Source organism: Perognathus longimembris, chromosome 1, assembly GCF_023159225.1.
Source record: "Perognathus longimembris pacificus isolate PPM17 chromosome 1, ASM2315922v1, whole genome shotgun sequence".
Taxonomy (NCBI): domain Eukaryota; kingdom Metazoa; phylum Chordata; class Mammalia; order Rodentia; family Heteromyidae; genus Perognathus; species Perognathus longimembris.
Window position 1 is genome coordinate 13,122,139 of NC_063161.1, and position 26,290 is coordinate 13,148,428.

The 26,290-nt window shown below is 47.3% G+C and overlaps 1 protein-coding gene across 2 annotated transcripts in view; it reads right to left on the reverse strand.

Moving 5' to 3' along the window:
• The window catches only part of Chst11 (carbohydrate sulfotransferase 11), a 194,611-nt gene extending 169,341 nt beyond the window's left edge, over positions 1-25,270 (reverse strand). The window contains exon 1 of one of the 2 annotated variants that reach the window (XM_048356845.1): positions 24,682-25,270. In XM_048356845.1, coding sequence (XP_048212802.1) covers positions 24,682-24,784 — 103 coding nt within the window. In that variant the 5' untranslated portion in view covers positions 24,785-25,270. Of the gene's footprint in view, positions 1-24,666 lie in introns of both variants that reach the window. The other variant, XM_048356836.1, reaches the window with a different exon arrangement.
• Positions 25,271-26,290: the final 1,020 nt, after the last annotated feature.

Sequence of the window (26,290 nt, forward strand, 5' to 3'; positions counted from 1 at the left end):
AATACAATAATATATATACATATATATATATTACAATCTTAGTCAGTTCAACTGAGACCATACTCTGGTGGTCTATTCTCACAGCACAGATCCACAGCCAAAAGGGTAATTTCCAAAAGGAATCCCAGTAGCCACACATGGTGGAACATACCTGTAATCCCCAGCAGTTGGGAGGCAGGCGAGTCAAAAAGTTCAAAGCCAGCCTGGTCTATATAATGAGGTCCTGTCTCAAGAAACCAAGGGCTAAGGCTGGGACTCAGTGGTAGAATACAGCCTAGCATTCACATGGCCCTGAGTTCAATCCCTCGTATATCTTCCCATAAGAGGTATAACATAGTAAATCCACAATCAGGAAGACAGTCTATTCTCACTGTCAAGTGCTACACACTGTCCATATTCTCTAGGCCCTGCTTTATGTGCCCTGCAGCTCACTGGGCTCATTTAGGCCAGCATCACCCCAAATGCAGGGGAAATCTGAAATAGTATGGCATTAATTACATCTCTAGGTGACAGACATTAGTCATCTGTGATAATCTAATGGGCCCCACTGTCTTACACTTGCTGTGTCACTAACCAAAACATCTTGGCCTTGCCCATGGCTGTGTTTGAAACCCAAACAGAAGTCCAATTCCCAGGGCAGTCTAACAGCCAAGTCTGCCATCTTTATCTCCTATCAGCTCAAGGCCACAGGAAAGCTCTTACAATGACAGAGGGATGTTCAAGACCTGCGCTTTGGCTAGACTAGTTCTACTTTTCCTCCTAGGTCATACTACTACACAGCCTGTGAACAGATCATTTCTGAGGGTTCTTCTGCTTGGTGCAACTGCAAAGCAAGCTGAATGCTGCCCCGAGAACTTTCTCTTGTCTCTGGTAAGGGGAACTTCCTGACAAAGTGCACCCCAAGGGCCTCAAAGCACAGATGACTCAGAACTCCTCAGGCTCCAAGTATAAACTGTGTGTTTGATTCCAGATCTGCTTGCTAGAAAAAAAAAAGGGGGAGGGGAGGGAGAGGATGAGATGCTGTGGAGAGACCAAAAGCCCTGACTCCTTCAAAATACTCCCAGATCTCTGCCCACGCAAGCCAGTGGTTGGTTCCAGCTGATGTGTCCCTCCTCAGAATTCCTATGCTGAAGCCTTGACCCCCAGTGCCATGGATGTGGGAATCTGGAGAAAAGCCTTCAAAGAAATGCTTAGGTCAAAGCAGGGTTGTTAGTTAGGTCTTCAACTGGCCTGAAGTGCTTATGAGAACTGGGTCACACAAAAAGACTGTGGGGATGGGTGCACACAGAGGGAGACCAGGCAAGGAAGCAGTGAGGAGGGAGGGAGGAGGGAGGGAGGGAAGGAGGGAGGGAGGGAGGGAGAGAGAGACAGGAGGGACCAGGCCTACTGACACCTTGGCCAAGAGCTTCTAGCTTTCTGAACTAGGAGGCCTTAGTGTGTGACATTTTGTTATAGCAGCTCTAGCAAACTAATACCACAGCACATAACCAAACAGGCTTAGGTATGTGCACATAGTGACATATGCATGCACACATTCACGTGCACATGCGCACACACACGTATACCCTTGCACTACCATGTCTTTGGACCACACTCTCCTTGCTGGTGGGATTGAGCCTCATTCTCCAAATGCTTCTCTGGGCAGCAGCAAGCTTCTTTCTCTCCCTCCTTTCTTCAACAAAATCCCCACATGTAAAGTACAGTTAATTCCCCAATCCTGGCTAGCTAGACAAACTAAACAGAAAAATCTAACTGCATAGAAAAATGCATGTGCCTCTCTGAACAATATACCAGTAGTTTAAGCACGCAAGAGTACACAGGAGAAGAACTCTAGCCCCTTTTAGGAAGACTCACTATTTGGAGTGAGGGTTCTTACAAAAGGGGTTCCCAGGCCCGGTAGCAGTGGCTCCTGCCTGTAATCTGGGCCTGTAATCTGGGGACCAAGATTTGAAACCAGCAGAAAAGTGCATGAGACTTTTATCTATGATTAATCACATGCGAAAGAAAAAAAGAAAGAAAGAAAGAAAGCAGGGAGGGAGGGAGGGAGGGGACAGAGAAAGAAAGTGAGAAAGAGAAAGAAACAAAGAGAAATAAAGAGGGAGAGAGAGGGGAAGGGAGGGAGGGAGGGAGGGAGGGGGAAGGGAGGGAGGGAGGGAGGGAGGGAGGGAAGGGCATAGAGCTGTGGCTCAAGTAGTAGAGCAGCTACTTTGAGCAAAAAAAGCTAAGGGACAGCCCAGGCCCTGAGTTCAAGACCCAGTGCCAGCTCCAAAACAACAACAATAATAAGTGGTTCCTTGTGTATTTTCATATTATTCTTAACATAAAGGAGCACTGGACATTTGGCTGATCCACTTGGGTCAATCTGTACATCTCCCCATCCCTCTTCTGTGCAGTTGGGACAGGCAGACCCTCTCTAAGGCATCTGTCTTACCCAGACTCTCTTTCCAAAATCCCTAGCCCGGCATGCAATAAGCACTTAGGAATTAGTAGTCTGATAATTGTTAGTACTGGGGTTATTACAAGTAGGAATTTTTGACTCATGGGTACAGCAAAGACTATTTTCAGGCAGACAGAAAGCAAACTATGCAGGCTGTGTTCCTCTTTTATATAAAATCTATGGTATCAACCAAAGGATCCATCAAAATCCAAGCAGGACTGTAAAATGCTTCTCTAGGGATGTACTTTGTCCTACACACTGTATTTTTAACTATCTTGCTTGCCTTCATATCTAAAACCCTCGCTCTAGCAGACTGCCAAATTGGACTTACTTATTGGTGGAACAAAGGGAGAAATGTAGTGTGAGCATGCAGGGGTGCAGTCGCACGCACACACACACACACACACACACACACACACACTGGCCCACTAAGCTTGATCCTCCAGCAGCCCTCACTTCCAGCTACAAGACAAGGGCTGAGGCACCCCCACACCTGGGTCCTCCCTCTACTGGGGGTGATGGACGACCCCTTCCCATCCAATCTGCTTAAGGTCTCTCCCACATGGAGATTCCAAGACTTCAAGGCCTGGTTGTCCCAGGGAGTAGCTTGGCAATCTTTTGGGTGTGGTCACTGAACAGTCATCATGGCAAAGCACGGTGCCAAGAGGCAAGGACACACCCTCCAGACAGGCTCCCTCGCCAGGCAGACCAGAAACCCAGCCTAGGGCTGCCAAAGATTCTGTCACTGGCGCGGGCGATGGAGCCCAGGATCTAGCTCTCGCAAGAGAGACCTACAGTCCAGCCAGCTGTGTCACCCACAAGCAAAACACCAGACCCCAGAAGCTGTAAGTTAGTCACCATCTCTGAAAGTCCACCCCAGATCTCTGTCCATTCAGCCACAGAGCAGGAAAGAGGGACAGAGACAGACAGGCACGTGATATCTAATGCTCCCACTTCAAACCAACAGAGGCTATGCAAAGAAGGACCCGGGTCACCTTAGATCAGTCTATCCTGCTGCCTAAAAATGGCGCATCCGTAATTACAAGCTGGGTCAGCAGGAAGTTTGTGGTCTGAGGCGGTCCACTCACCATTATCATAAACGTGCTGTGGTTTCAGAGCACTGAAGACACTTTGAATATGAATTTCTGGCTGTCTGTGATCCACCTCCTCATCCCTAGCATGGCAGTGCACATGAAGAAGGGGCTGGGGGACGCTGTTTCTGCTGGGAAGACCTCAGCTAAATGGTTGCACTGCAGGCTCAGGGCTGCATAGAGATAGATGTGCAGTGTTGGTGACTGGGGACTTCGTGTGACCTGCAGCCCAGCCCAGCTCCCACCATTCCTGTTTCTCCTGGGCTTGGTCACCTGCTGCCCTCTCCCCTCCTCCCCAAGTGTCTGGCGACCTCACACAAAACACAAGAGCCCTGACACAAGAGCCCTGAAGATGCCCCTCTCGTTCTCACCGCACTCATTACAGATGTGCTGGAGCCCCTTTGGGCTTCTACAGGTGTGGTTCTCAGCATGAGGTCAGGGACTCCCTGTGGCAGACTGGCTCAGGATGTGATGGTTAAACAGACTCCCAGATCCCACGCCAAACCCAACAATCCGGCCTACATCTCCAGCCGAAGCTGGAGCCCCACCAGAGAGCAGTTAAGTCCCCTAATTCCAGAGGATGCTCCAAGTTGGTGGGGGAGGTTTAAAACAAACTCATGTTTCTGAACTTCACAGACTCCATGTGTCTGCCTTTGGCCTCCTCAACTTTACATTTGGTGACATTCTGAGGCTGACACTATCTAACCCAGGACACTGATGGAAGCAGACTTGTAAAATAAATACTTGCACTTAACAAGAGATCAGAGCCTTCGCCATCTGGTTGACAAGTTCTCTCTCTCCCTCTACAACTTAAAAGACCACAGTTTATCTTTGCCCAGGGCTAGCCTCCTTTGTTCATATCTGAAGCAGTCATAGAAATGGCTGTGATGAGATATGAACAAATGTGATAAGTGCGAGGGGTCCACCCTTTCCTGGACTTCCCTTTCTTCTAAATGGATGAGATAGCTACAGTTAGGTGAGCTGTCTTCAGCAAGCAGATAAAAGACCACAGCACAGGAAGAGCAACAAGCTGGAAGGTGTATGGGTCTCCACAGATGACTGCTTGAGCCCTGAACCTGTGTCTATGAGAAAAATACGGACTACAGCTCATCTGGGCCACAGACTGCAATAAGAGGCAATAAGAATCAAAATGTTGACATTGCCACATTCACTCCAAACAGGTTTTCAAGTGGCCAACAAAGTAAAAAAAAGTTCCAGATAATACTACCACCTATGACCATCTTTCCATCCAATTATAGACTTCTTGGCTTTCTTGCTTTAATTATCCATCAGAAGCCAAAAAATGAACATCCTTCAACAACACACAGCAATTCTGAGCCACCAGCAGCTGCAGTGCCACGAATCCCAGCATGAGCAATGATGTTGACCTTTAACAACAAATCTCCGCCTCTTCTTCCAGCTGGAGGCTGGGTCTCGAAAGTTCTTCCCTGAGTTGCAATCCAGGTTTCATAAGTATATTGAACTCCAAAAACTATCAGAATTATGCCGGCCTATTATTAGCCTGGAACTCCGTCATCATTATATTTCCTCTAGGGGGCAAGTATAACACCCTTGGGACAGGTCTGATACCCTGGGGTACATACCAATCCAAACACTGTGTGAGTTTTTTGTTTTGTTTTGTTTTGCCTGTTCCAGGGCTTGAACTCAGGGTCTGGGTGTTGTCCCTGAGCTTTTGTGCTCAAGGCTAGCACTCTACCACTTGAGCCACAACTCCACTTCGGGTTTTTTTGTGGGTAAAGAGTCTCGCGGTCTTTCCTGCTGGGGCTGGTTGCAAATCGTGATCCTCAGATCTCAGTCTTCTTTTTTTTTAATGTATTTTTTTTTCTTTTTATAAAATTTTTATCATCAAACTGATGTACAGAAAAGTTACAGTTTCATACGTTAGGCACTGGATACATTTCTTGTACACTTTGTTACCTTGTCCCTCATACCCCCCTCCCTCCTCCTCCTTTCCCTTCCCCCCCCCATGAGGTGTTCAGTTCACTTACACCAAACAGTTTTGCAAGTATTGCTTTTGCAGTTGTTTGTCTTTTTTCACCCTGTGTCTCTCAAATTTGGTATTCCCTTTCAATTTCCTACTTCCAATACCAGTATATACGGTTTCCAATATACTCAGATAAGATTACAGAGATAGTGTAGGTACAACCACAGGAAGGTGATACAAGAACATCATCAATAATAGAAGCTACAGATACACATAGGACGTTGAAAGTAGTTACAACTGTTTCCATAACATGGAGTTCATTTCACTTAGCATCATCTTATGTGTTCATAAGGGTATAGCTATTGGGCCTTGTGATGCTCTGCTATGACTTGCCTAAACCTGTACTAATTATTCCCAATAAGGGAGACCATAGAGTCCATGTTTCTTTGGGTGATCTCAGCCTTCTTGAGTAACTAGGATCCCAGACACAAGCCACCAGTGCCCAGCACACAGGCACTTTTGAAGGTGCCTTCCATGTTGTCATTTCCGGCTTCAAAAGGAATCTCCTAGGCTAGAGAAACAGCCTCATGACCTCTCCCAATACATATTAAGAACCGCAGCATGCATCCCATCTCCAGAGCAACCAGAGAACTGCTGCCACTGTAGATCATCTTTATTTGCTCATGGTCAAAGCTCTGATGTTTGTGTTTTCCCCCAAGGTGGCACTGGGTCCTGAGGAGTGTTATAACTGCCTTCAGTCCAGGGTACCAGCATCAGACACTCACCCTACTTAACAGCCAGCAGAGCATCTGAACCAGACTCGCAGATAGCCAAAGTTAATCGACCACATCCTATCTAACAGGAAACCTAATAGCCAGCTATTTTTGACCGGTTCTCACTTCCCCTCACCCACTTGCACTGCAGTGCTGAGCTGCTGGGCAGACAGGCTGGGCAGAATAGAGCAGATAGGAGGAGAATGTGGCCACCCTGGGGGGAGCAACACTGGAGGAAAGCAGGCTCTGGGGAACTGGTCTACCACCAACGAACTTCTCCCCGAGGAACTCCCTGAGTTCCACGAGGATTGCAATGAAATCATGTAAAACCTTGAAGATCTGTGGAGCAAAATATTTATCATGGGTTTTTCTTCCAAGGAAAGTTACTTTTTAATGTCCCAAAGGATGACTGGACACATTTAAGCTTTCTATCAGAGGCACAGGCTAGAGAGACATCGCTCAGGAAGCCCCATGCGCAGTGGCTGGCATGAGACTGCTATGGGTTTGGTTTTCTTTTTCTCTTTGTGACTCTCGGTCTCACTTCCTTTCTTGGGGTCGTTCCCCAAGCCTGAGAACATCATCAACATGTAGCTTCCTGGAGAGATGTGTTGTCTGGATGTTGATAAGAGGAGCACATGACATGCTTAAAGGAGCTCTCCTGGCCCTACACACACACACACACACACACACACACACACACACACACACAAACACACACACATCTGGTCACATCTGGTTCCTTCCCCCAAGGCTGAGGATTGTCAGGTGCTTTGCCCAGGTTAGCTAGGCCAGCAACTCACCAAATGTAGAAGAATGATCCATTGCCTTTCAATTCAGACTTGCCCCTTGTCTTCGTTTGTGGACAACTTACAAAATGTCTTACCCAGGGTGGCTGGGAAGTCCAAATTCAAGGTCTGGGCAGATGTATCTGTCTGTTAAGGGACAATTCCAGGTCCTCATTGCATCCTTGCTTTGTCCAAGGGGCTCTCCTATAGAAGAGCACTAATTCCACTCAAGGGTCCCACCCTATGATCGACCACTTCCCAAGACCCCACCTCCTAATGCCATCCATTGGGGGTCAGGCTTCACCATGTGAATTCTGGGTAGACACAAGGATTCAGACCACAGCATTCCTCTACATGTTTCCTCCTAAGTCAAAGTTCTTCTCACTGACATTAGCTGCACCATTCACAGAAAGGACTTCCTTGGCAAAGCATGGTGGTATGATGAACCAGGAAATCTCAGCACTACTGTTCACAAGCTATGTAGCCTGAAGTTAATTACAAAACTTCTCCAAGTCTCCTAAAGATGAGGACAAAGGCAGTTGTCCCGCACCAGCTGTTGAGAAAATTAAAATGGTTGAGCACTCGGAAAGGGAGCCTGGCCAGACCGCAATCCGATGGACATTGTTCCTGACTTTCCGTCCTGAGGACGATCTGCGCTGAAATGGAGGATGTGTCTGTGGGTGCAGCCATTTGTCATCGATAGATCTGTTCTTCTTTCCTGGCAAGTCCACTCATAAGTAGCTACTGTCTTCACAGTTGTCCTGTGAAACCCTGTCCTTCTAGACCCGTACATTCCAATGTTCAAAGCAGGCATTCAACAAGCACCTACTTTATTACAAGTCTGGGAGAGACCAGCCACCGGGGACACAACCTCTATTTTCTGAAAGCCTGGCATGTGAGCCAGAATCTAAACTCCAGTGTCCATGCTGGGACAGAGGGGGCTTTGTCCGGAACCTGGAAAGTAGCTTCATCACACTGGCCAAGACACACCTCTACTGGCTATGGCCTACCTGGGGACAACCTTCTAGAAGACAATTTGGCTACACCCATCAAGAACTTCAGAAAGCTTATGTAACCTGTGACTTCCCCTTCTGAATATTTATTTTTAAAAAGCATTAAGACACTGACAAGATGTATATACAAAAGGCACATTGGGGCCCTTTCTTCAGAGGAAAACTTTTCTCAAAACTGCTCATCATCCTGGGGCTGGGAATGTGGTGGCTTGCCTAGCATGCATGAAGCCCTGGGTTCAATTCCTCAGCACCACATAAACAGCAAAAAAAAAAAAAAAAAAAGCTGCTCATCAAAGGAGAAAGAGTCAATTCAAATACATCTACAGGGCAGAACAGTGTGACATGAAAACTGAGTGACATAAGAAACATAAGAAAAAGCCTGCACTTCAGTACAAAGTCACAAAAGCAAGACCCACTACCTTACCTGCATATTGATTTCCCTTTGGAAGTATATACACACATAGAAACAAAAAAAAAAAAAAAGAAGAAGATGAAGATGGCGAGATTGAGATTCTTCCTGGTGCTAGTGATCCTGAATCACTCTTCCAGAAGTAGATCCCTCTTTCCCAAAGCCTTTACAACACACTGGAATTCTTTTTGTTATCAAAAGGGAGATGGACACGCATACACAAAATTGCTTTCTCTAAGACACTGTGGAGAAGGAACCACCAAATGGAGTGCTGCCAACCCACTTGGTAAATTCCATGCCAAGGCTGGGGGCCGCCTGGTCTGCTTCATTCCCCACTTATTCCACAGTATTGGGAAGGCTCCAGGTGCATATCATGTTTTGACAATAAATGCCTGTTGCATACATGGAAGAAAGACTGGAGTCTAGCTCAAATGGTCTTTTCCTGTGGCATACCTGACCACCCCTAAACTAATGACTCATTCGTGTGCATGACACACATACACACAAACACACACACGCATGTTAATGTACTGGTCCTGGAACAATAACTCAGGGCCTGAGTGATATATATCATATTTTTTTTAATTTTTTTTTTTTGCTGGTCCTAGGGCTTAAAGTCTGGACCTGGACACTGTCTCTGAACCTCTTTGTGCTCAAGGCTAGTGCTCTACCACTTGAGCCACAGTGCCACTTCTAACTTTTTCTGAGTAGTTTATTGGAGATAAGAGCCTCACTGACTTTCCTGCCTGTGTTGGCTTCAAATCATGATCCTCAGACCTCAGCCTTCTGAGTAGCTAGGATTACTGGCGTAAGCCACCACAACCACAATTCCTTGTCTTTCTAGCTGTCCTTCTCTCTATTAACAAAACACTGCAGAGGCTAACAGTGGGTCTGTCACCATTTGCTAAACTGTAAGTTACCTGCATGCAGAAATTCAAGTCTTACTCAAATTTGTCTCTTTAGCCAGATAAATGTTTGGTCTATAAATGTTTGCGTAATGAATGGTAGTCTGATCCTGCTTATTAACAACAATTATTTATTGTCATTAGATTTAAGTCTCCTGGAAACCTGAGTCCATGTTGAAATGCTAAGAGAATCTAATCTAGCTGAGGAGAGGCCTTCAAAATAGTCTACAGTAAATTCCACGAGGGTCGTTGGTTTTAGCTTGGATGTGCTTCGTTCTGATCAAATTTTGCTCAGAACCCCAAAATATGATACTAATAAGCAAGAAGCCATTCTGACAGGGGTAGGCATTACAGGAAGTTCCCTGCTTCCTTCCTGTAAAGACTTCCTAGTAACACACAGGGGTCTCCAAAATGAAGAAGAGCAGGTACAAACCCACAAGTCCTTAAGGATAGCTCACTACTGCTCTTTCCGCTTAGCATCACCACCACCCCCATACCTATCAAGGTTTTATAACCTCCCATGACAGCAGCAACTCAGCCTGAGCCCATCCATCCCTCATTCATTGTTTTCAGAGGAAACTCTGAAAATAAAGAAGCAGTCCTTCACAGCCTCAGATCTTACTTGCAGGAAGGCACTTACAATCAGATCTATATTAAAATTGACCCATGATGGATGGATTCATGCATGCATGTACATTATCTTATATGTACACATGTATATATGTACATGTGCATTCATGCATGCATGTGTGTATGTATGTATGTATGTATGTATATATGTATGTATTACTGTAGTAGTAAAGATTGAGCCCAGGGCCACATCTGTACTAGATAAATGCTCAGTAGCTAAGCTTTGCCCCAGCCCACTAGCTGATATTTTTAAGCCCATAATTGTCTTTTGCAAAGCAGCTCAAACTCTCCCAACAAAAGCCAGTTTGTTACAAATGACTCAAAGATTACCTGCTCAACTTCTGACTTCAAACCTCTATACTTCCATTTTTGAACAGCAAAATTATCCAGAGTGCCCTCCATACAATAGAACCTTCGTTCTTAAAGGATTTCACTAATTCTCCCATTTTCAAAGTAATCTGCCTTCCAGTACTTTCACACCGGCTCCCAGATGGAAGTACTTCCTTAATTAACCCTTCCAGTCTCAAATCCCTAAACTTTTCACCTCACCTGTCCACACACGCTCCCGTAAAAACTTGCTCCATATCTGCAATGACTCTATATTGCTTTCTTTAAAAAAATAAAAAAAAAAAAGCCTCTGGGATGTTTCTGCTGGGGGGGGGGGCGCATAAGAAATAAACGGAGGGCACCAAAATGGTGTGATTATTATGAGGCCATTTTCCATTTCTCTGGGTTGTTCATCAAGCATACCAAAGCAAAAAATCCTCCTCGTGAGCCAACTGTACACCCTCTCCTCTCTTCTGACCCTTCTTCTGGGGCCTTTAGAGGATGCAGCTAGGGCATCATTAGCAACCGAGACCCTAGAACTTCACCTCCAGGACCTATCATTTTGGCATGAGCAATGCAAATACTGAGGTTTCAAATCCCAACATAGAATGCTTTTAATTTGGCCCTTCCTTTGTACTTTGTACATTCATGAATAATCTCCTTTCCCACTAAATGATAACAGAAACTATTCCAAAATGGCCTCAAGCTCATTTTAAGAAAGTGGGCATAAAACTCCTGCCTTTGTGGTAACACCAGAGGGCTTTAATTTCATCATCTGAAAAACAAGAGATCCTAAATCTTCTATACTTCCCTAGTCCCAAGAGCAAAGTTCAGACTTGAGAGCACCCTCCAGCCCTTTCACATGTAGGGGGACATGCTGCTGGACAATGCTGCTCTACCTGGGTCTTGCTTCAGACCCCTACCTGGAAACTGAATCAGCAAACCCAATCCTGGAACACACTATTACTACCCTGCTTCCAGAGCTACAATCACAACTCTGACAGTTGTTCCCTTTGGGGCTGTGTCTATATCTAGCTACAGCACTAAAAGGATTGCTTTCTTGTCTCTTTTCAGTGACAGCCCACTGTAGAAGCAAACTGAAAATCCTACCTGCAATGAAAACTCCATTCTCATCCTCCCTCTTCCTCCTCCTCCTCTTTCTCCTTTTCTTCTTCCTCCTCTGCCTCCTCCTTTTCTTTCTTCTCCTTTTCATTTGTCATGCCGGGGATAGAACCCAGGGCCTCGCAAGCACTCTAACACTGAGCTACATCCCCCGCCAAAGGAGGCTTTTCAATTACCATCAGTGCATTGACTCTTTTGACACTGTTATTTACTGGGTGAGTACTGTGTACCAGAATCCATTCTAGATGTTGGGATACTGTGGGAAATCAAATATACCCCCTGCCTCGAAGGAGCCAATACACCAGTGTGTACACTGCTATGCACACACGGGAAACATTGGGATCCGGGGAAGAGCCTCCATCCCCTTATTCTAACCAAGAGAGGATGGATGAGGTGTCACAGGAGAAGTAATCGATGAACTGGACTTTGACCTCAGAACACATCCAAGTTAAGGAGAGAGGGGAGAGTCACGTGAACACAAATGACAGTTCTGGCCCCTAGAGGCTGGCTCACCAGGGATAGGGTATAAAGTAAGAAAGAAGAGAAGGGGCTATCACTCAGTAGCTCACTTCCTAAGTCCACTGCTGAGCTAAAAGCCTGAATAAAATAATTAGCTCTTGACCTAATTAACTGAAACCAAGCCTAAGTAGATGGGATATATAAGTGAAGTATAGTCTTCAGTAGCAGCTCTGAGCCTGGATCCTGTTCCAGGCCAGCAAACTCCTTAACAGATTATCTGGAAGCTTCTGCTGCTGCTTCTGTCTGATGGGATTGGCTAATGCTTAGCTCACAAGGCTAAGGGACAGCAAATGCAATAACTCCAAGACAGCAATCGATACACTGATACACAACACTTAGAACTTATGTGACGTCACTAAGTACTTAGGAAGTGGCCGGTGTTGCGAACGGTATTTTTAAGTAGATTGTCAGATACATGTTGACTCTGAGTAAGGGTGTCTCAGCAATTTTTTTTTTATTTTGAGCTGGATCATTCTGTGTTGTAAGGGCCCATCCTGGGGTATAGAGGATGTTTGGTGATGCCCCTCACCTCTCCACAGAGCTAGCTGTGACACCTGTAGGGAAGGAAAAGGGGACTGGTCCCTAAGTCCTCCTCGGCACACAACAGCCCACACATGGAGACCAAGGCCAGTCAGCTCCATCCCGCACCCCAGGCCAGGAGAATGCACCCAACACCTGCCGGAGAGGGGGCTGGGAGAGGGGGCTGCCGTTGTATGGGTGCCATTCTCAAACGGCTCCTTTCATCTTCCTCCAAGTTCAGTTTCAGAGGTGGCATTGACGGGTGCCCTGTGCTGTTTTCTTTTTTCAAGTGTTTCTTGTTAAAGCTAATGGGAACCTGAAAGGTAACTATGTGTATAATTGGTGAGAAAGAGCTATGGTCTTGGCATTCAGTATGAAACCACACAGCCAGGTGTCTTTTTCCACCACCTTTAAACTCTACATTCTTGAAATGCTACATGGAATCAGAGCTAAGCTTTGATGTTGGAGATGAGCCACCTTAGCACAATACATAGAAGACCAGAGCCTTTCCTCTAAAAATAATAATCTTCCTAAGGCTCTGGACATGAGCCTTTCATCAGATGGCCTGTGAAATAGATAAACATTTACTCCAGTTTTGAGCAGAATGAATTCCACAGCATCGCTATCCAAGTGGAATGGAGAATTGCAGTGCAGTTATTATAACCACTGGCTTTACAGACCCTTCCAGAGCATTCTCCTATCCACTTGCACACCCCATTCCCCCCTACAGCACCTGCAAGATAAGTATACTTCCTACCTTGGCCAAGAGATGATCAGATCTCTGAGTAGGCCACCTGGGCTCAGTTGTTCATCCCATTCATGATTAATTGTGCCCAACAGTGTGCCTAAGGCCCAGAGTGCAGTAAGTCCTATGCCAGCTGCTGTTTAAGCAGAGTCTTCACACATTTCTCAAAAATAGATAGATATATGATTGATAGATAGCTAGATAGATAGAGATATATGGCTGGCATTTGGAAGAATGGATGAGTTTTGGGTGAATTCTAAATTCCAATAATTCCCATCAGCCCTTGGGGGTGGAGATGAAGCAAGAGCCCCAATTAGTTGAAAACAACAGATCAGACAGCCTTGGTTTAGTTTGACTCCCCATCAGCTCCTCTCTCCAGGTCTTAAACAGTGAGATTCTCAGTGCTTGTCTCCCCTCTGAGGAAATGGTGATAATGGTAGTGTGTGCCTTCAGTGAATAATACCCAAATATTCCTGCTGCTCCATCAGCTCATCCCCCATCTAGGCTCATTTCTGTCTTCTTCAAAGCCAGCTTCACCCAGAGGCCTTCTCTGACCACCTCACTGAGAACCCATCTCCCCTCCCGCCTTTATAGTTTCTCGACAGTATTTGATACTGTAGGACTGTCTCCCTCATCAGGTTGTAGTTCCATGGGGACACAGATCTCTGGATTTTGTCTCCTCCTGTGTCCTTAACACCTAGAACAGAGCCTACACTGACTAAGCCTTCAACAAAAATGCCTCACATGGTGTGACTAAATCCAGTGGTAGTTAAGGCCTGTGCTCCTTGCTGGACTCTAAACCCTGTGCCTTTTCACTATAGTAAGGAATGTACAGTGATACCCGAGGTAAAGTGCGTCTCAGCCATTAAGAAATGTAAAGTGTTACGTTACAGCACTACCTTACAGAGGCCTTTGTGTTTTCCTTCTGGAATTCTTTGATGTGAACAGCTTTAAACAGAAATCCAGGCATCAGCTGGCTCATTCCATCCCAGTCACCCTGGTGGCCTTTCTTCTCCAAAGCTTTTAAGATCACCACTCAAGCTGGAGAATGAAAAGGACCTAAGCACTTACGTCTGTACACTTCTTTACTCCTACCCAGATCTACCCAAGACGGAATCAAAATCAACAGTGCCTCCTGGGCTCTTATCTAAAACTGGTCATTACTGCATGTTTGCCCAGGTTGACCAGGTCAAGTGTGGTACTGATTACAGTTAGACAAGTCAAAATCTGGGGTCATCCCAAAGTTCACCGGACACTCACTCTCCTTCAGAGAAGTCTGGGAAGAAGCCATTAGACCTTGCATTTTTACTTAATCTAAAACAATGCAAGTCAACTAAGGTTGAGAGTACAAATTGTCAGAAGTACCCCCATCACGTCTTTTGTGACACCCAGCCACCCTTAGGGGCAGGTGAAATGCCGAACTCACAAAGTACTTACTGAGGGCCCATCTCAATCATTCACCGCCACACACACCATTTCTCAGATTTCAGTGGATCACCAGGTATAATCTTAAGTAGACTTTTATATGATCGACTTTGCTAATCCGGAGCTAATGATCCTAATCCTCACAAAATGAAACCGAGACAAGGAACCCAGCAGTAGCTAAGGCTCCCCCTCCTAGGCATGTAGCAATGGTGTACCTCTCCCTGGATGACCAGGTCTCTGGAGACCACATTACAAGATAAAAGAGTTGGCCAAGTCAACCACTAGACATGTCCAGAAGACAAGGAATATGTGGTTTTATAGTATCATTGTTAGAACCCTTTCTTAGATATTTAAATAAGAGCAATAGCAATGAACACAAATTATTTGTAAACAAAATATGCTAGTGACCTACTGCTCAAATGTTTTGCCAACCGGGTCTATGAGTAAGTCCAATGGATTTGTGTTCATCCTTCCTTCTATTCTCCTTCTAGAAAGTTTCCAGACAGCAGAGGCTGGCAGGGAAAGCTGTATTTCCCACGCTTCTTGGTTCTGAATATGAATTCGGTCTCCCCAGAGGTGCTCACTGGAACACAGAAAGCAAACCTGAAGAAGAGGCCACCAGGATTCCTGCTCCTTGGTCTACTTTCCAGAACTATCACTGGACTCCTTAGAAAGTTCTAGAGACAGAGAAGCAGAAGCACCCTGGGGAGTTCAAGGGGGGGAGGGGGTCTTATTGTTATGTATTTGCTTGCTTGCTTGTGTGTTTGGATTTTGGTTATTGGAACAGGGTCCCACTCAATAGGGTCCAGGCTAGCCTTAGCCTCAGTTTCTCAAGCGCCAAGATCTCAGAAAACACATCGCCACATGTGGCTTGTACGTCAGGTTTACTGAGCAACCATGCCAAAATATACCCGTTCACAAATTATTACATACAGCACTCCCGTTGGCGAGGAGTAGTTCTTGATGCCCATGACTTCAACAGCTTTATAAGCATCAAACTCCTCTCACTAAATACCTTTCTGCTTAAAATACCTACAGTGCTTACTATTGTCTGTTCTGAGTCAGAGCAGAGAGGTTTGGGAGATACTAGACTCTACTGTACCAGAAGCTGTACAGTTGTGACAAGCCAGTGCAGAGCTCAGCCCTCTTGGTACTGTGCATGCTCACTGTGGAAAGAGAGGGGATGTCTTTGAGATTCACTTATTTATTATATTTTTCTGTGTGTGTGTATGCTTGAACACATGCACAGGTACTGGGGCTTGAACTCAGGGCCTGGTCACTGTCCCTTACCTTTTTTGCTCAAGGCTGGTGCCCTACCACTTGAGCCACAGCTCCACTTCTGGCTTTTTGATAGTTCATTGGCAATAAGAGTCTCATGGAGGCTAGGAATGTGGCCTAGTGGTAAAAGTGCTCACCTCATATACATGAAGCCCTGGGTTCGATTCCTCAGCACCACATATATAGAAAAAGCCAGAAGTGCAGCCGTGGCTCAAGTGGTAGGTTGATAGCCTTGAGCAAAAAGAAGCCAGGGACAGTGCTCAGGCCCTGAGTTCCAGCCTCAGGACTGGCAACAAACAAAACCAAAAAATAATTTTAAAAAAAGGGTCTCATGGATTTTCTTGCCCTGCCTGGCAATTAAAACCAGGATTCTCATATGTCAGCCTCCTAGGATTGCAGGCATGAGCTACCAGCACCTGTTTCACTTATTTGCTCTTTAGATGTTTTCTAGCCCCTTTGGGCCAGGCTTAGAAGCTATGTGAGTGGCAGATAGGTATCCTCACATGCTCAATCAAAAAGGGAAGATGTATGAACAAACAGCTGCAGTATATTTCTGAAGGGGCTAAAAAAGAGAAGCACAGGCCAGGAGAGCTCAGTGGCCTTGAAAGAAACAGAAATTCACACAGGTACATTTTCCCCTAGGAAACTTCTCTTAACAAGTTCTGGTTGAACTGTCAGACTGAAGCCCCAAGTCAAAGACCATACTTCCCTCCCCTTTCCATTCTGAGTCTTATTTCAACCTCTCTGTGTAAATGAAGAGATACTATGAGCTCTAAGGCTCTGAAAATGGAGAGCAAACAAGGTGGGGGAGGGAAGGGGGAGGGAAGGCGGAGAGCCAAGTGATCCTGGCTGTTTTTCTGCATCTTGGATCAGAGCCTACATCTTCCAAGATTGATTTTTTTTTTTCCCTTCGCCCCTTTGAAGATGACCTGGTCTGGAGTGGTTTACAAAAAGCACCCTCACGATTTACAGAGGTGGCGTTGGAGGGCATGAGCTGGGCAGGAACACTGCTATTCCATGTCACACCAAGAAAGGAAAGGCTGCTTCTGAAAGATCAGCCTCCCGCAAAGACGCCATTCATGGTGCCACAGTCAAATGCTATCAGTCCTAGAGTGTTATGAGGGGTGTGTGTGTGTGTGTCATAAACCACAATAATTCATGGGGCAGGAAGCAAGGGACCCAGCTAGGACCCAGCTTTTACACTCCCAAATCATTTGTCCAATGCCATTTATAGGTGGGTTTATTCCATAGATTATCCCTTGTACATTGCTGTCTTAAAAACTGAAGATGGAAGGTCTTAATGGGGAGGGAGAGACTGACAGGGTGACTACTTTAACAAAATGCACAATCTATGGGCTGCCCGAAGATAAACGTTAGGTGCAAGTGAGAGATAGCCTTGCTTCAGTCTCTTGGCCAGACTTCCCTGTTCAAACTCCTCTAGGGGTTCCCTCACCCCAATTCCTTCCCACAGTCGAGGCCAAGGCCTCCATCATAATCCCAAAGCCTCTCTGGGACTTTGGCTGCTTCTCTCCCTCCCTCCCCTTCACTGGGTCCTCCAATCTCTTTGCCAGGCTTGTATCACTCAAGAACTCGACCTGGCCTTAGGCTCCTGCCTAGAACAGCCATCCTGGAATAGATACACACCAGCCCCTTCACTTCCTAAAGATCTCTGCTGTCCAGTGTCATCGTATCAATGACAATGCTATCTATAGTCATATAGGTGATATAGTCACCTCTCTATTATTAAATTGCAGCCCTTGTCTGACTGACAGAGAAAGAGAGGCGGGGTGAGAGAGAGAATAAACCTGCTGGAACATTTTAATCACATTTGATTCAAGATGCATCAAATTGCAAGCCCCAGGATATTTTAATCGACAGATCAGATTGTTCAATAATCTCACAGGAGGAAGCACACTACTCTGTTTCTTACAGAGAGTCCCAAGATTCAAAAGGAAAAAAACCAAGGAGAACGAAATGAATGAGAAGAGAGGCTTCTGACTGTCCTCAGTCCGCACTCCGAAGAAGCCTGATGGCCATAACTTTCAGGAGCGCCTCAGTCACTTCACCTCCAGTACACGAAGAGCCAAAGAGCCGGGTCTTCCCTGGGGTTTGAGAAGGGAAAGGGTGGCGCCTGAGCTAGTAAGCCTTTGATTTCCTGTTTTGAAAGGGCTGTGCTGATAAGGCCAGGCATAATAAGCAAAATGATTTTTCAACCAGACAAACACACACAGCAGCTGCACCTGGTAGAAGATGGATTTTCTGTCCCTCACGCCTCCTGTGGCCTCCAACAAATCCCCTAGCAACTTTGTGCGGTGCCTGTTCAGCCCTGGACTTCAGAAGGCAATGAAAGGAGGTCTCCTCATGGGAGCCCACAGTAGCTGCGACTGTGTAGCCACTCTGCTATGAAAACGCCTCACTGAGGTACAAACACTTAACCCCTGACATCTCCCCATCCAATTATTTAATGCTGCTTGCAGAATTCTCATATTTGAGGCTCTTTCAATACTTTTTTTCAAAGGAAGCTGAAGATACACAAAAACAACCCATAAGTGTTGGAAAGACTCCAGATTGAATCTATGTACAATCAAAAAGATCCTCTAGGGGCTAGGAATATGGCCTAGTGGCAAGAGTGCTTGCCTCTTATACATGAAGCCCTGGGTTCGATTTCCCAGCACCACGTATATAGAAAATGACCAGAAGTGGCGCTGTGGCTCAAGTGGCAGAGTGCTAGCCTTGAGCAAAAAGAAGCCAGGGACAGTGCTCAGGCCCTGAGTCCAAAGCCCAGGACTGGCAAAAAAAAAAAAAAAAAAGATCCTCTAATATAAAATTTAATTTGTGCCAAGAAATAAAGAAAAGAAAAGCCAGGCACTTAGTAGCAGTTCATGCCTACAGTCCTAACTACTCAAGAGGTTGAGATCAGAAGAATCCAAGGAAGGTGTGTGGCGGGGGGGGGGGGGGGGGGGGGGGAGATTCCATCTCAACAAAAGAAGCTGGGTATGCTGGCAAGCTGTCATCACCATGAAAAATAAGAGGATCGAGGTCAGGCATGCACCCAGGCAGGAAACAAGGCCTTAATTCAAAAATAACCAGCACAAAAAAGGTTGGAGGCATGGCTCATTGGAAAAGCATCTGCCTAGCATGTATGAAGCCTTGAGTTCAAACCACAGTACTGGAAGGGAGGGAGGGAGGGAGGGAGGGAGGGAGGGAGGGAGGGAGGGAGGGAGGGAGGGAGGGAGGGAGGATTGAAGGAGGGAGGGAGGGAGGGAGAGAGGGAGGGAGGGAGGGAGGGAGGGAGGGAGGGAGGGAAGGAGAGGGGAGGGAAGGAAAGAAGGGAGGGAGGGACAGATGGAAGGAAAGAAGGGAGGAAGGGAGGGAAGGAAGGTAGGAGGGAAGGAGGGAAAGAGGGAGGGAGAAAAGGTGAAAAGAAAATATACTGGACATCATCCTGTACAAGGGTGAGTGAGGTAAAGATGTGTGTACATCTGTAACATTGAAAGTGTAGCTAAGCTAGATGCCAGGGATCCTAGCTACTCAGGAGGCTGGGAGCTGAGGATAATGGTTCAAAGCCATCCCACACAGCAAAGTCTCCAAGACTCTTGTCTCCAGCTCACTACCAAAAACGCTGAAGTGGAGCTCCTATGGTAAAGAGCTAACCTTGAGTAAGAAAATGCTCAGAGACAGAGCCCAAGTCCTGAATTCAAGCCCCAGGGCCAACACATACACACACATGCAAAGTGTAGCTAAACTTGGTGTCTTTAAATTTAATATGTAGTTACCGTAATGATATAGTTTCTAAACTATAATTACTTGTTTGAAAATAAAAGATTTTTATAATTACCTGGATACAATTTTTGTGTGTATGTATATATGATAATGTAGGGGAGATACCCAGAGATCCAGATATATATTATATTAAACCAAGTACAAAATGCAGGCTGCGACCTCAACTAACTTTTTAGTGTATATATACAGGTTAAGTGTCTCTTATCTAAAATGCTTCAGATTTCAGATGGTTTACAGATTTTGGAATATATGTATATATATAATGAGATACCTCCGGATTAGACCCGCATATAAGCATGCAATTCTTTCCTTTCAGTCACCATATACACAATTGTATAGAATACCGCAATGTATATGTGTTTTACACTGTGACCCCAGGTATGGAACTGTCCACTTGTGCTATCAAAAGACTCTCCAAAGCTTTCAAATTTTGGAGCATTTTGAATTTCAGATTTTCTGATGGAGAATGCTCAACCTGAATATGTATTTTTTTTTTAAGCAGAGAAGAAAAGAGTCAACTGCCGCTGACTGATAGAAAAATACATGACTGAAGTTTCTCTTTGAAACATCCCAGAATTTCTATAATGAGCATATACCTGGAGATTAAATGATCAATTAAAGTTATACCTCCAAATTCATTTTAGAGCCCACCTGACCAAGTGAACTAATCGCTTTGTCTGCATGAGTGTAAATGAATGGTATAAAGGGGTTGCATTGTGACAGTCCCTCATATGCAGGAGATGTACTTTGATCAAATTTACCCAAAGCTATCATCTGTCCAGCCAAGGCAAAGAAATCCCAGGTGAGAGAGAGTAAACATATAGCAACAGGGAGGGGAGAAGTGGGGAGAAGAGGAGAGAGGTTTTCTCCTTGGCAGGCTTGTCTTTTATGAACAGTAGCTTTCAAATAAAAACCACAATCCTACAGAGTAACACAAAGGGATGGTTCTCTTCACAGGCGTGCAGCGCATGAAGCCTGGGGCCTCTCAGCTTTGCGCTGCATGCTCAGCCCCATTAAACCCCCCATCAGCAGCAGGTATGTGAGATATTTTAATGTCAGGGGTGGAACTCTGACAGGCTGCATTCATGGGAGGACTCAACAGATGCAGAAAAGCAGAACCCACAGGTATGTGGCTCCATCTTGTCCATTTAGGAGTAGGTCACACTTACAAGGAGGTATCTGTCCTGAGTTTGGATTTGTCTAAATCCATGAAATAAGGCCAACTTTCCCCAGTAGCCAGGACCTTGAGCAATGGCTTCTCTGCTCCACACCTCTAGGAGAGCAAATTTAGGCCATGGTGAAACCTTGAATCCAGTCCTGATGAGTTTGAACTCAGAATCTAGGAAGGCAGGGAAATGTTCCTGCCAACCACTAAAAGAGCCAGAAGTACAGGCCAGGCTTCAATTTAAAGTTCCTTCTGGAACTGAACACACAGAGGCCACTTCATGCATCAGCCAGAAAATATTCTACAGAGAACCTACCATGTGCCAGACCCTGTGCAAAACATCTGAATTCAAATGGATCCCCAAACCTAGTGCCTAGCCTCAAACCTATTCTTCACCAAGACTATTATCTCCGAGGGCCAAAGATGACTAAAGAAAACTGCCTAACTGACAAGGCCCACTTCTGCTAAACCGCCAGCCCAAGGTATAATTGATAGCCAAATACTCAAATTCACAAAGTACTCAAGCTTGGGAGTTAGAAAAGTAAATGACAAGGGACCCCAGGTTAGAATCAGAGGGAGAGATAGCCAGCCCCCAGCCAGCTGTCTTCCTCATTCCTCCCCTCCCTCCTCACACCCCCCAGACCCCAGGCAGGCCTGGAGTCCAGTTCTTTTGCAATATTACTTTTCTGACTCACATAGAGGTGTTTAGAAATCCTGCCAGAGGACTTCAAATTTTTAGCAACATAATCTGGGCCATGCTGTGGTCCCTTCTGCCTCTCCCAGGCTGATCTACAGAAACTAAAGCTACAGACTCGAGCCAAAAGACCAGATCCTCGCTCTGTGATCCCTCCCAGATGCAAATATGTAGAACTTTTAAATTCAAAGCACTAGGAAGGAAAAAAAATAGATTTAACATCAACCATGATCAATAGTGGAGTTCAGCAAAATAAACCCTCTTCCCAAAAAGAACAAGTGTTTAATATAGATTTCAAAGCATATTTTAGCCCCACGTAATAATAAACCATTGGCATGGTTTTTATGGAACTACATGTAACCTTTCAATTGAACTCTATTAAAGTAATATTTGATATGATCTAGGGGAGAAAATCTCAGAAAAGCAGACATATAAAGATGTGAATTTCAAACCAATGCCATTTTTTGGTAGGAAAAAGAAGCAAAGGGCTGGCAAAATTAAGCTTATGGCCAACAAAGCTTAGAAAAGTCCTGCCTCTGGCCAGGCACCTGAGACTCTCATTTGTAATGCTAGCTACTCAGGAGGCAGAGATCTGAGGATTGTGGTCTGAGGCCAATCTAGGCAGACAAATCCTAGAGACTTTCTAACCAGCAAAATGCTGGAAATGAAGGTGTGGATCAAATAGAAGAGTGCCAGCCTTGTGCAATAAAGATAAGCAAGAGCAAGAGGCTCTGAGTTCAAGCCCCAGTACCAGCACAAAAGAAAGGAGAAAGAAAGCAGGGGGGAAGGGGGGAGGAAGGAAAGGAGGGAGGGAGGGGAGAGGAAGGGAGAGGGAAAGGGAAAGGGAAACAGAGAGATGGGGAGGAGAGGGAAAAAGAAAGGGAAAGGAAGAGGGAGAGAGGAAAAGAGAGAGGGGGGAGAGGGAGAGAAGAGCCCATGACAGCTCAAAATTTCTTCCTAAAGTCTTTGACTACACAGTTATTTTCTAATTTTCCCACAGGATCCATGAAATGGAATTTCACTGAACAATTCACACAGGTATACTCCTCCTGCAGTACATTCGGGCTGGAGGCTGCTTCTAAACCCTCTTCCAGGTATTTCTTCAGAGAATTACCTGGCATGCACCATCCCAGCCAAAGTGGAATAGGCCTGAACACATCTCCAAGTCAAGAGCAAAGCATCAAGGGCCTTTGTCTAAAACTGCTGGGCCCCATTATATTTCCACCCCAGCCTGTCCTGGAGCTCTCTAGGGAGCATCTAGCCCTGGCAGTGGTTGTTTTTTTATTTGGGGGGGCGCGTGGGGGGGGCCTGGAGCTTGGCGCTGAGATGCCTTTCTGTCTAGTCCTGCCTGCTGTAACCACCGCCTAGCTGCGGGAATGCCAGCGAGGTCCATTTTTAAATTCCCTTAGAAGTTTCACAACCACAGGTTTGAGTGAGGAGACAAACACCGCTCTAGCATACTGACATTAAACTAAAAATACCCAGCTGCAAACAAAAGCCATCTTTTACAGGGCTGGCTCAGATGTCCTAAGGTTCCATGTGGTAATGTCAGACCATATTCTTGGCAGCCTGGCGACCTTAACAACTGCTCCAGGCCCAACAGGGCAGAGGGACCAGTTGGTCCCAGTGCTGTCAAGGAATCTCACAGCTGGCTGCCCGGTCTGTTTGATGCAAAGAACAGCTTGATTGCTCTGCCATCCTCCAAGACACAAGCTTGATGAATTAGGGGTCTGTGCCTGCTGCAAGTGTTAGGTTATACACTGAAAGGAGAAGGCGGAGACCAAAAAAAAAAAAGCATCAGCCCTATTTCCCTGCAAAGAAATGCGTTTCTGCCTCCCTCCAGGCAATTAGAAAAGCCAATTATTTCAGGGAGACCGCTGGGGAAAAAAAAAAGAAGAAGAAGAAGAAGGCAACTCGGAGGCAGGAAAAAAAAAAATGAATTTCAGAGCCAACGTGGCTCGGCGAGGAGAAACTGGAATAGAGGACACGCGTCTACCCCGGGCCGTCTGGTGATTCTACCTGTTGGGTTTCGGAGCTGAGCCGAGAAGCCCGGCTGCAGCGCTCGAGGGCGCCCCTCTCTCCCCCACCCCACTCGCAAACTTTCCACGGCGCCCCTCCCAAGTGGGGAGCCCGGGCCTCCGGCTGAGCCAGTGTGCATCTGCCTACACCACGGGAGATGGGAGCAAGAGGTTCAGTCCCGCCATGGCCAGCGGGCTCAGAACCCAGGGAGAGGGGAAGCAAAGCAATGGTGTCCCCAAGTCCCCGCCCCCACCCCCACCCCATTAAAAAAGAACTCAGGTAGCCAAGGCAAGACCGGAGCGCCCAGCTCGGGGTCCGAAGAGTGGGGAGCCTGGGAAGAGGGCTGACCAAGCCCCCAAGGCACCGGCCGCAAGGTCACTGCAGAGCTGGACCCCGGGTTGTTTGGGGGGGGGGGGGGGGAAAGTGGGCATCTGATGGAACCCAATCGACTTCGCCTCCCGGCCCCACGCCGACTCGACACCTCGAGCCCGGGACACGTGGAGGAAGCTCCGCCTCGAGTTTTCCAATCCCACGCAAAGGATTCGAAACCTCTCGCCCGAGCGGGCACCATTCACGCCCGGGTGTCCAGCCAGGAGGAGGCGGCAGAAGCCCCGCTCCCGCCCGGGCGCAGGGCAGCGGCTCCGGGAGCCCCTTCCATCCTGCCTCGGAGCAGCAGGGCGGGCGCGGGGAAGATGGAGTTTTCATTCTCTTCCAATCAATCCCCCATACCTGTCAGCTTCCCACAACCTCTACCTGCTTCCTAGTGCGTGCACACGCACACACACACACACACACACACACACACACACACACACACACACACACAAAGAAAACAAGAAAGGGAACGGGGGGGGGGGGGGGGGAGACTGCCCGTCCCATCCGCAGCCGGGAGGAAGAAGACCAAGGCGGCGCGCACCTTTCCTCCTCTCCCATCACCGAGTCGGGATGGATCCGGGGAGCCCGGAGCCCGGGAGAGGAGGAGGTAAGGCTGGAAGAGGCAGAAACGAGGCAGAGCGAGCGAGCCAGCCAGAGCGCGAGAGGGAAGAAAATATCCAACAAAACCACGCTAACGCGCCCCCTACCTGGGTGCAACATACTTTGGAAATAGAAGATGACCAGGATAAAGGATCCCAAGCAAGTGGCCAGCACCATCCGGCAAATTCTGTTCATCCTCATCACTTCCAGCAGCGCCGGCTTCATGGCTTTGTCCTGGCTCGCGGAGACGGATCGATCGTGGGGGGATGTCCGGGAGACGCGCCCCGGGGCGCAGCAGCAGGGACCCCGGCACGCGGATCCGAGCCGGGGAGGCGCTGAGCAGGGCCGGGTAAAGACTCGGGAGGGCGGATCGCTTAGATATTTTAAGCCGCTCTCCGGAGTCCCCAGTCCGGGGCTGGGGGGTGTGAAAGACACCGGACTTGCTCTGGAAGTACCCGGGAGGTGGGTGGACCCGCCGGCTGGCCGGGCGCGCTGCGGGTCGGTCGCCTCGTCTCGCCTCTCCCTCCGGCGGCCACCGTTGCCTCCTCGTGGGCCGGGCGAACTGGGGTGCGAGCGGGGATGGTGGTGCGGCCGCCGCTGCCGTGCGCCGTGGCCGCTGTGGCCGCTGTGGCTGTCGGACCGGGTCCCCCCTCCCTTCTCCAAAGGCTACTTCATTGCGCTCCAAATGATCTATATATTCCAGGGCTGGGTTTTACCAAATGCAACTCGCAGCCCCGGGCGAGGGGAGGGCGCCGGCGGAGGGGGCGGAGGGCGGGGCCGCGCCGCCGGGGCGGAGCCTCGCCACCCCCCGCCCCTACCCGGGACATGGTCGCGTCCAGCTGTTTCCCGGGGAGTCCCGAGCGCGCGCGCGCCGCGCTCCCGCAGGGTCCCAAAAGCCCTCAGTCGGGCTCGGACGCCGTCTAGAGGTAGAGTCAGCGTTTCCATGACAAAAAGCCCCAAAAGGAGCGGGGAGGGAGAGAAAAACGAATAAAATCGCCTCGTTGGGTGTCTAAATTAGGAGGATGGAGGGAGGGGAAAGGGGTCGCCGGCGGGGCGCCATGATCGCAAATCCCTGGGCCACGTAGCGGGGCAAGTTGCCCCCCCACCGCCAAGCTTCCAGCAAGCCTGAGCCCCTCTTTCCGCATCCATCAAAACGGTGGAGTCAGAGAGGGATGACGTGGAGTCAAGGTTAGGGAAAAACGCACTGGGCTCTGGGGTCAAGAGATGGCTGGATGTTCCCCGGGGGATTTTTGCAGCCTATGATGCACATCTTCACTCCCACCTCTCAAAGCAAAAGGGATTTGTGGATTTAAATTTTTGTCGTCCCCCCCCCCCCACAAAAAGGTGGAGCTTTCTCCAAATTATCTAAAGTGCACAAGAGTTGTAAAGGGGATTGACAGACTGATGGGGGAGGGAGGGAGCTAGCCTTGGTCTGGAAGGAAAAAACTGAAAGATGGTGCTGCACTCCTGTATTGTGCAAAGGAGGCATTTTCAAATTTCCAGCCCCATGCATTTCAGTACTTTGGAAATCTGTACAGTGGACTCCGAACATAGTATAAAGACGACTTTTATGCCAGGAAAATAAAAGCTGTTGTTGCAAAGACTTAATTTGTGTGCCTTAGCATCAAGTGCTTGCTACTCAATAATAAAATAAGACAGTGTGCCTTCAGATGCCCGTTGCAACATGTGAAAAATGTGTATTGAATCTGGGTGCAATGGGCCTTATCCTCC